General features: G+C 43.8%; 1 protein-coding gene across 3 annotated transcripts in view; it reads left to right on the plus strand.

Moving 5' to 3' along the window:
* KCNJ16 (potassium inwardly rectifying channel subfamily J member 16) overlaps nt 1-9,266 on the plus strand; it is a 50,096-nt gene extending 40,830 nt beyond the window's left edge. For all 3 annotated transcript variants that reach the window (XM_079965573.1, XM_079965574.1, XM_079965572.1), the window contains exon 2: nt 7,413-9,266. In XM_079965573.1, coding sequence (XP_079821699.1) covers nt 7,507-8,811 — 1,305 coding nt within the window. In that variant the 5' untranslated portion in view covers nt 7,413-7,506 and the 3' untranslated portion in view covers nt 8,812-9,266. The remainder of the gene's footprint in view (nt 1-7,412) is intronic.
* Nucleotides 9,267-10,390: the final 1,124 nt, after the last annotated feature.

Below are 10,390 nucleotides of genomic sequence, written 5' to 3' on the forward strand. Positions count from 1 at the left end.
CTATCTTAGATAAATCTTTGTAACACATAGGCTACGAAATTGTGTTCTGCATTGAGTAGAGATGCCTATCTCAATGCAGAAGTTCACATTTAGTCGCTTTTCTAGCTCTGTAATTTTTATATCCGTTCATCTTAGGCATGTAAACTGTTGGATGAATTCAGAAATAGATGAGCAGAACTTTGCTCAAGCAACAGGGGAACTCCCAAAAGTCTCTGGAATAGCATGTGATGGGGATAGAGGACTTCAGTGCAAGTCATCTCTGAATTCAAGTCTGCATATTTCCCCTCTCCATAAGTTCAAGGTGTCATTTACTAAAACCAAATGCAGTGACCAAAAGGGACAAAGCAATAGATCCAGTCTTGTTGAATCAGATGCTAGGCCCCAGTTCACCATCCCTCATAAAAATCCATGCTACCAAATGTCATTTCAAAGAGATGTATTTCCCAAAGGCCAGGAGGAATTCCACAATTTGAACATTGTCATTCTAGTGTAGACTTTTCTTTACCTTTTACAGCTAATATGAATCCCACTGGAAGTAAACATTGACCAACTGGGTGCAAAGCTTGAGACTTCTAAGTTCATTGGGCACCCTCAGAAGAGGAAGGAGCCCATTTAAGTCAGTGGACCCTAAGGGCACTGAGCTCTTAGGTCCACTGATCTCAGTGGGATGTCAGCAGGCCCCATGAAAGCAAACATTTATCTCCTCACACACAGAATAGAGTCTGTATCTGTGTATACATACCTGAAGTCTTTGGAGCACAGTCACTGGTTCCATAGAGACCTGGGGAAGTGAAAACAAAATTCACATTCACATATAGCCAATCAGAGAAAGGGCTTCATTTGAGATGCTGCCTTCTGAAACAAATTTATTTTTCTTGAAAATGAGTAACCAGTGGATGGTCCGATTTCAAAACAGGTCAAAATGTTCCAGCTCTTCACATTTCTTAGTCTCAGAACAGAAAGTCTCGCAAGGTTACACAACTTCACTGGGAAAGGATGAAACAAAAAGCACTAAAGCTCATTCCAAACCCTCACTGATGAGTAGTGCGAAAGTGTGATGCGACTACTAAACCAAAGCTTGAATTCATTGCATGCTTTGGAGATTACAGAGGGAAAGCCCCCCATTTCAAGCAAAGTCCCAGGCTCTTTTATTTATTTATTTATTTATTTATTTATTTATTTAATCAGATTCTCAGAACGGAAATACTTTGGAACATAGGTTTCGTGCTGCTTTCTTCACTTTTTCCCTATGACCAGATTCTTGAAAAATTCAAATTTCCCACTTTCTGCGGTGACTAGACAATGGCATCACAATGGCTCTTTACAGGAACTGCAGGTTTGCATCAAGGCCTTTTCCAATGACAATGCTTCCATGACTAAGAAATGTTTCTATTTTCAAGACAGCACAGCAGCTTGGTTTTACACAGACTCCCCCAATTCTAAACTGGTGATCTGAGGGCAACATCTTAGTGCTGCTGCAGACCCTACAGCAGCACCCAGGTCAAGATCACAGCGGAAGAGAATGGCAAACAAAATTTCCTGTAGAGTTAGATCATGGATGGAGAAACCAATGTCCTTCAACTCTCAGTGCACCCAGAGCAGTCATTTCATGTCCATGCCACAAACAACAAATCTTCAAAAGCCTTCCCTTCATGTAGTCTTCCTCCTTTCAGAACAGAGGAGTCAATTTCAGTAGACAGTTCTCTTGTTTGAAGGGGCTGTCTGGTCCAAATCCAGTTTAAAGAACCGTAAGAAGGGAGGGCAGGGATCACGGTGTGATCCATCTGTCGTATGCAGGTACACAGGTTGCGTGTTCACAGTCCTCCCTACCGCGGGATATACTGCATTTCTCTTTTCTCTTTCGTGTTTTATTTTGCAATTTTATGTTGTGAAGTGCCCTGTGATCTTTAGGTGGAGGACAGTATGCAAACAACATCACCAACAAAAATATTTAAATCCTTACGATTGTTTTGAAACTTGCATCTATACCAGTGCCGGATTTACGTGTAAGCTAAACAAGCTATAGCTTAGGGCCCCACTCTCTTGGGGGCCCCCAAAAAATTAAAGGGAAAAAACCCCTGTATGTACATTTCCAAAATACAGTGGTACCTCGGGTTATGTACTTAATTCATTCCGGAGGTCCGTTCTTAACCTGAAACTGTTCTTAACCTGAAGCACTACTTTAGCTAATGGGGCCTCCTGCTTGTGCTGCACCGCCAGAGCACAATTTCTCTTCTCATCCTGAAGCAAAGTTCTTAACCGGAAGCACTATTTCTGGGTTAGTGGAGTCTGTAACCTGAAGCATATGTAACCTGAGGTACCACTGTATTAGATAATAAACAAATAAAATAAAACCTACATACAGCAACAGTGGCAAATGGCTCTAGATACCTATTAGGTCCATAAATTACCATATAGCATCTATTCAACACAAAAAACAGTGACAATTTTTTTTTGTAGACAAAGGACAGCTGGACATATAAAGGGCCCCATTACCTTAAGTAGTTTAGGGCCTCATCAAACCTAAATGTGGCCCTGATCTATACATATCAATCAGCATATGCATATGCTTTGCAAATGCCATAGAATCCATCATAGAATCTTAGAGTTGGAAGGGACCCCGAGGGTCATCTAGTCTAACCCCTGCAATGCAGGAATCTTAGCTAAAGAATCCATCACAGATGAGCATCCAACCTCTGCTTAGAAACCTCCAAGGAAGGAGAGTCCACAACTTCCCAAGGGAGATATGTGCCCTCTTTTCTCCTTTTTTTGGTGATACATTTCCTCTCTTTTCATGCATAGATTCCTACCTTATATATCCCATAATACCAAGAGTTATCCTGGGACGCAGGTGGCGCTGTGGGTAAAAGCCTCAGCGCCTAGGGCTTGCCGATCGAAAGGTTGGCGGTTCGAATCCCTGCGGCGGGGTGCGCTCCCGCTGCTCGGTCCCAGCGCCTGCCAACCTAGCAGTTCGAAAGCACCTCCGGGTGCAAGTAGATAAATAGGGACCGCTTACCAGCGGGAAGGTAAACGGCGTTTCCATGTGCGGCTCTGACTCTGGCTCTGGCTCTGGCCAGAGCAGCGATGTCACGCTGGCCACGTGACCCAGAAGTGTCTCCGGACAGCGCTGGCCCCTGGCCTCTTAAGTGAGATGGGCGCACAACCCCAGAGTCTGTCAAGACTGGCCCGTACGGGCAGGGGTACCTTTACCTTTACCTTTACCAGAGTTATTGTGAGCAGATGGTGCAGAGGCTGCTGGTGTGCTGGTGAAGCATCACAGAGCAGCCATTTCAACACTGGCATTGCAGTTACAGTCATACCTCCGGTTAAAGACGCTTCAGGTTGAGCGTTTTCAGGTTGCGTTCCACTGCGACCCGGAAGTAACGTAACGGGTTACTTCCGGGTTTCGCCGCTCACGCAGATACTCAAAATGACGTCACACGCATGTGCAGAAGCGGCAACCCGCACACACACAGACGCGGGTTGCGTTCTGCTCAGGTTGCGAACAGGGCTCTGGAACGGATCCCGTTCGCAGCCAGAGGTACCACTTTATTTATCTGGGCTATGTGGGTGCATCAGCACAGTGGCGTAGTGTGGGTTGTCAGCACCCGGGGCAAGGCAAGTAATTTGCGCCCCCTAACCCTGGATTTGCGCCCCCTAACCCTATCCCTAACCCTAACCCCCAGATGTTGCGCCCCGTGCGGACGGCACCCCCTGCACCCCCCACGCTACGCCACTGCATCAGCAGAGCCAATTTTTCATTGCTACTAGTGCAGCTTCACAGTCCAAACTTGCCACCAGCCTGCAGCAACGCTGGTGTTACGAGAGCAGCTCTGGGTTATCACCCCACTGCGCCGGCCACTCCGGAGAGGGTTTTTCCTCAAAAGACCACTACTCAGGCATCTGTTTAGGCAGAGCAAGCCTTATGCAGAATGGCATGTCAGGCGATGAGAAGCTTCAGTTGCTGAGTAACCTCAATATTGCATTTCTAGCCCATTTCATGACATTGATGCAAGATTTCCCCATCATAGACTTAGGCTAAATCTACAAGCATGGATCTGATCAGTTTGTTGACTGTGCACCATGTTGGAAGTGAACCCCAACACAACACTGTCCAGTCATAAGTGCTGTCAGATTTTAAAAATACTGTAAATATGAACTGGTAATATTATTTATTTCCGATGTTGCGTGATTTGGCGGCTGCTCCTTGGACCAAAGCAACCATTGCAGTTGGCATACCCTGCAAGATTTCTCCGATGAAAATAGACACTCTATTCTATAAGAAGAAGAAGAAGAGTTTGGATTTGATATCCCGCTTTATCACTACCCTGAGGAGTCTCAAAGTGGCTAACAATCTCCTTTCCATTCCTCCCCCACAACAAACACTCTGTGAGGTGAGTGGGGCTGAGAGACATCAGAGAAGTGTGACTAGCCCAAGGTCACCCAGCAGCTGCATCTGGAGGAGCGGGGACGCGAACCTGGTTCACCAGATTACGAGTCCACTGCTCGTAACCACTACACCACACTGGCTTTCAACAACAAAAACAACAACAATTTTATTATTCATACCTCACCCATTTGATTGGGGTTGCTCCCAGCCACTTTGGGCGGCTTCCAACTTATATAAAAACATAATAAAACATTCAACATTTTAAAAAACCCTCCCCTATCCAGGTATCTTCTAATGGTTGTAAAGTTACTTATCTCCTTGGTTCAGGGTTCTCATAACGCCAAACATACCCTCCAACATTTCTCCAATGAAAATAGGGGAAAGCGGGACATACTGGGATCAAATCAGAAACTGCGACGGCTTCTGTAAATCCAGGACTGTCCCTGGAAAATAGGGACATTTGGAGGGTCTGAGTTGACACTCCTCCAGGTGTTCTTTTTGTTGCGCATTCATGATGCTCTGTGCTCTTGTTACCATTGGGGTTGTCACACATGATCCGGCTTTCAATGCTGTTCACCCCTGCAAAATTATGGGGTGGTCACACTGTTTCATTTCCAACTGGTTGATACCCTGCTGAAATCAGATAACTTTTTAAACAAAAACAAAAAATGTTTTGGTTTATTTTGGTCCTTCTTTAGCTCTTCTGGAGAACAATGATGTGGTAGCATTGAAGCAACATAGCATAGCAGACTAAGGCAGAATAAATCCACTACTAATGCAATATTTCTGTGCCAAGAACATGTTGCAGAACAGAGCCACACAAAGGCAGCAGTCTGGAGAGGCCCTCAGTCTCTTTCATTCTTGAAAAGCCCATCATAAATACTTATTTTGAGATTTTCTTTCCATATTATTGCCTGCCTTGTCCTGGATTCCCTTCCAAGACAATTACTCCTTTTAGCTGTGGCTCAGGCCAGCATTACATTTGTTCTCACATAAGCTGTTGTCTGACCTAGTCAATATGGTGGGGGGAGGGGGGAGAAAAACAAATTATAACCCCAAGCATGTTTTAAAATGGGAGGTTACTGGCCTTTGGTTGCAGTGCACTTCCTTTTCACACCTCTTAATGTGCAGCTCCTTAAATCACCACCACGCTTTCCAATTGCTGTTTGTTTTTCAAAGACAGCGTATTAAAATGTCGGTTCACGAGAGAGCAATGGATGAAAAAAAAATGAGGGGGGGAAAATGGCGAGGGGTGTTTTAAAGCTGCAGTTACAGCAAGTCATATGAATATTTCCAATAACTGTGTTCCAAGAAGTATTTTTGGAAGCATGAATGTTGTGTTTTTTAATGAAGGCCATATTCTGAGGATACGACACCATATGTCACAATCATTCTTCGACCAAAAAAGTAAAAGGAAAGTATGCTAGGCTTTAAAGTGTTTTGGAAAACTGTCTTTGCACGGCTGTCATTACTTGCGTGGCTGAGGGATTCTTTGTTTTTTAGCACATCCTAAATGAGATGTACTATGTGCCTCATAGGACGGAGCCTATCCAACTTGCTGCTTGGGTAGAAAAAAATGATAGCTCACTTGTGATTTTCCTGGGTGACCCTTAGGGCAGCTAATCTGTGGCTGATGTAGTAGAACAGGCATTGCGTACACAGTGATCCATGCGACAGTCACCTCCAGGCTTGATTATTGTAACTCGCTCTACACGAGGCTGCCCTTGAAGCTGACCCAGAATCTCGACCGGGTGCAGAAGACCGTGGCGAGGCTCCTTACAGGGTCCTTGCCGCAGGATCACATTCACCCAGTGCTTTACCAACTGCACTGACTTCCAGTGGAGTACTGGGTCAGGTTTAAGGTCTGGTTTTGACCTTTAAAGCCCTATGCGGCCTAGGACCCATGTACCTACAGGACCGCCTCTCCTGGTATGCCCTGCGGAGGGCCTTAAGGTCCACAAATGACAACACTTTGGAGGTCCCAAGTCGCAAGGTGGTTAGATTGGTCTCAACTAGGGCCAGGGCCTTTTCAGTACTGGCCCCGACTTGGTGGAATGCTCTGTCACAAGAGACTAGGGCCCTGTGGGACTTGACATCTTTCTTCAGGGCCTGCAAGTCAGAGCTGTTCCGCCTGGCCTTTGGTTTGGACTCAGTCTTTGGTTTTGGACCCTTATGTTTCCCTCCCCTTATGGTATTGATCTATCGGATACTATTAAAATGAGGCTGCATTTTAAATTGGTTCCCCCCCCCCTTCCCCCCTCCCTGTAATTTTACTGGTGTTAGCTGCCCTGAGCCCAGCTCTGGCCGGGAAGGGCAGGTATAAATAAAAAATTTTTATTATTATTAATCAACCTATGGCCTTTTAAACTGTATGTGGCGTTACTGTTTTCGTTTGTTACTATGTTGAATATGTACAGTATTTAATAAATCTATCTCTTGTGAACTCCCATCATCAATGGCTTTTGGGCCATGCTCCCAAGGCTGATGGGAGCTACAAGGAGCAGACAGAGCTGCCAGACCAGAATGCAAAGCCTCTTGTGGCTGTTTTCTCCACCCTGGGCCCCCGAAATGTTCACCATATGGGCTGGATATGCTGAATGGAGCTGAATGAATGAGGTGGTACATGGAGTGTACCGCTTCAAATTACATGTAGGGGTTGCCACTTCTGAACATCTCCATTTGCAACACCCTCCCATCCAACCCCACACCAGACTTCTGCAAATGGAAATCTAGCACACAATGGAGAAAGGTTCTAGCCCAGGCCTTCATCTGCTGTGTTGCTTTTCAATTCATAGGTAGAAAAAACACAGGGGAGCACTAAGAAATTCAACGTCTTGCCTGTTACCTGTGGTCACGCTGTACATTTTGCCTTCTCATTCAGCAGTAAGTGTCAAATTTCACAATCTGCAGCAGTGCACACTCCTCATCCATGCTAACCACGCACACTGACACTGATATATATGCTTTTGTATTTACTTAGAGGCAAAAATATGAAATCTTTTCTCTTTGGTTTCATCTGCAGGTTATAAATGAAGAGAACAAGAGCGAGACCAGCTGGTGATTGGCATCTTTAATTGCATCTTCTGAATTAATCACACAGCACAGATTAAAGAAGCATGGCTGAGCCTGGCGAGAAGCTTTTAAGTGTGGAAACGAATAAACTCAGACATGCACACAGCTACCAAGACACAACTTCGATTGGGATTAAAAGAATGCAAAAGCGATTTCTCCAGAAAGATGGAAGCTGCAATGTGTACTTCAAGCACATCTTTGGGGAGTGGGAGAGCTATGTGGCCGACATTTTCACCACATTAGTGGACATTCAATGGCGCCATATGTTTGTGATCTTCTCATTGTCCTACATCCTTTCCTGGTTGTTCTTTGGCTTGGTCTTTTGGTTGATTGCACTCCATCACGGTGATTTATCACTCGATGAAGGAACGACCCCTTGTGTTGTCAGTGTCCATAGTTTCACGGGGGCATTCTTATTCTCCCTTGAAACCCAAACGACCATAGGCTATGGATCCCGTTGTGTCACTGAAGAGTGCTCTGTCGCAATCCTGATAGTTATCATACAGTCAGTGTTAGGCTGCATCATTGACACATTCATCATTGGTGCTGCCTTGGCCAAAATGGCCACTGCCCGGAAGCGAGCTCAGACCATCCGCTTTAGCTATCATGCCACGGTAGGCTTAAGAGATGGCAAGCTCTGTTTGATGTGGCGGATAGGTGATTTCCGCCCTAATCATATGGTAGAAGGCACAGTGAGAGCCCAGCTCTTGCGGTATGTGGAAGACAGAGTGGGAAGGATGACAATGGAATACAAGGACTTAAAACTGTTAAATGACCAGATCATTGTTGCAACCCCAGTGACCATTATCCACGAAATTAACCAGGACAGCCCATTGTATGATATGGACAGGAAGGCTCTCGCTAAAGACAACTTTGAGATCCTGGTTACATTTGTTTACACTGGAGATTCAACGGGGACATCCCATCAGTCAAGGAGTTCATATGTGCCTCGAGAAATCCTTTGGGGGCACCGGTTCAATGACGTCCTGCAAATGAAGAAGAAGTACTACAAAGTCAACTGCCTCCAATTTGAAGAAACCACAGAGGTTTATGCTCCTTATTGTAGTGCCAAGCATCTAGACAGGAAGGAGCAAGAATACACCACCTTGGAAAAAGCAGTGGATGGAGAACCTGGAACGTCGTCATCTTCTTCTTCCTCTTCATCAGCACCAGCACCAGCACCAAGATTAGGACTAAGAGCCCGGTCCTTTAGTGCTGAAGCATTAATCATCCACTCTGAAATTTCTGAAGAGTCAGCCAAAACTTCTAACCAAGTCAATGTTATGGAGTTGCCGTATGAGAGAGCGCTGGTGACTTTAAGTAGAATCTCAATGGAATCCCAGATCTAACAATCTGTTGCAATGGCTGCTCTTGACTTTGCAGCAGTTTTCAAGGCGCACAAGTTGTGGACCTGGTATCCTCAAATCATAAAACGGAAGAACAGACTCGTTGACACTTCATCGAGACTTCGGTCTAGCTGGTTTTCTTGTTTTAGTAGATAATGCTGATATTACTCATCACCTTTAAAAAAATCATTTTTTTGCAAACAATAGAATTTTGTGCCCTTGTATTTTTAAAAAAGAATGCTTAACAATATTCAGCATCAATACTGAAAATGGAGGAAACCTGTTGATAAGAATTTCAAAGTTGCTTTATCACTGAAGCCATGACGTCAGATTATTTGAGTTAAAACTGCTTCAGGACCTTATAGTCCTATGGTTTAGGCGCATTAATTTTGGATTGTTCAGTGTGACTGTCTTTTGGATTAATGTACATTTCAGTAAATTAAAGAATTGCAAAATAATTGATTTGTGTGCTGCAGCATAGCTTGGTAGACTATTTGCCAAGTGTACCCTAGGCCCACATCTCATTCAAGTAGCTCTTTTGATTGTACAAAGAGAAGTTAATTAAACTACTTCACATTTTTGTTTATTTGTAAAAACTATATATATATATATATATATATATATATATATATATATATATATATACACACACACACACACACACTAGATTTTTCTATGGGGGATTTAGGCTTTCTCAGAATTTTCTTTTGCAATTTCTAATAAAATATTTTGAATTCTCCTAAAAATATGTAAAGAATAATTCTTACTCAGAGTTTGAAAAAAGTAGCTAGCTTTGCCAAAGCCATTATGCAAGGCACCTTATTTGCTTCCACTTTGTGTTGATCAGTGATTTATTTGTTACTAGACATTACAAAGATGTGAGGTCTATCACACTCAATTTTATGGCTTGTTCTTATTTAGTTACTTTCATTTCTTTTCAACTACCTAATCATTTCATGTTGAAAATATGTTTAAAAATTGTTCTGCATATCTGGAAAGAGGATTTGTAACTTACAGATAACGATGTGATAGCTGGTGTACTTTTTTTTTAAAAAAAGAAAATAATATATAAATATATTTCATCCAACTATTTTGGATCCTCTCTCACTTTGTTCTTCATTCCTAAGCACACAGATAGATCAGACCAATTTTCTTTTCTTTTTGTCTGAAAATTGCATCATTGTACTTTTAAGTTGATGGATCTCAGTTTTCCCTCAGTGCATCCTCATCCTAGGTTCAGATAACCCCTGTTGTCATAATTGGACCTTGCTGCCTAAACAGATTTCCTAGTCTCCCTTGGTTCCATGGTCTGTTGTATTCTTCCTTAGGTTGTAGCTTTCTGTTCTGCAACTGGCAGCCCATAGACCATGTCATACTGTCAGGGGCTGGACTGAGGAGGAAAGGTGGGGGCCGCCCCTCTTCTCCTGAACCTCCCTGAGAACAAGAGGACAGTATCAATATGGAACAGTGGTTTGCAGAAGGACATGGTTCAGAGACTGCAGAGGGGTAAAGCTGGGAGAAGAACAGGAGGAAGAAGAAACACCGGGGGAGGGACACCTGACAGACTCAGGTTTTTTTTGAG

Source organism: Podarcis cretensis, assembly GCF_951804945.1.
Source record: "Podarcis cretensis genome assembly, chromosome: 2".
In the NCBI taxonomy this organism is placed as follows: domain Eukaryota; kingdom Metazoa; phylum Chordata; class Lepidosauria; order Squamata; family Lacertidae; genus Podarcis; species Podarcis cretensis.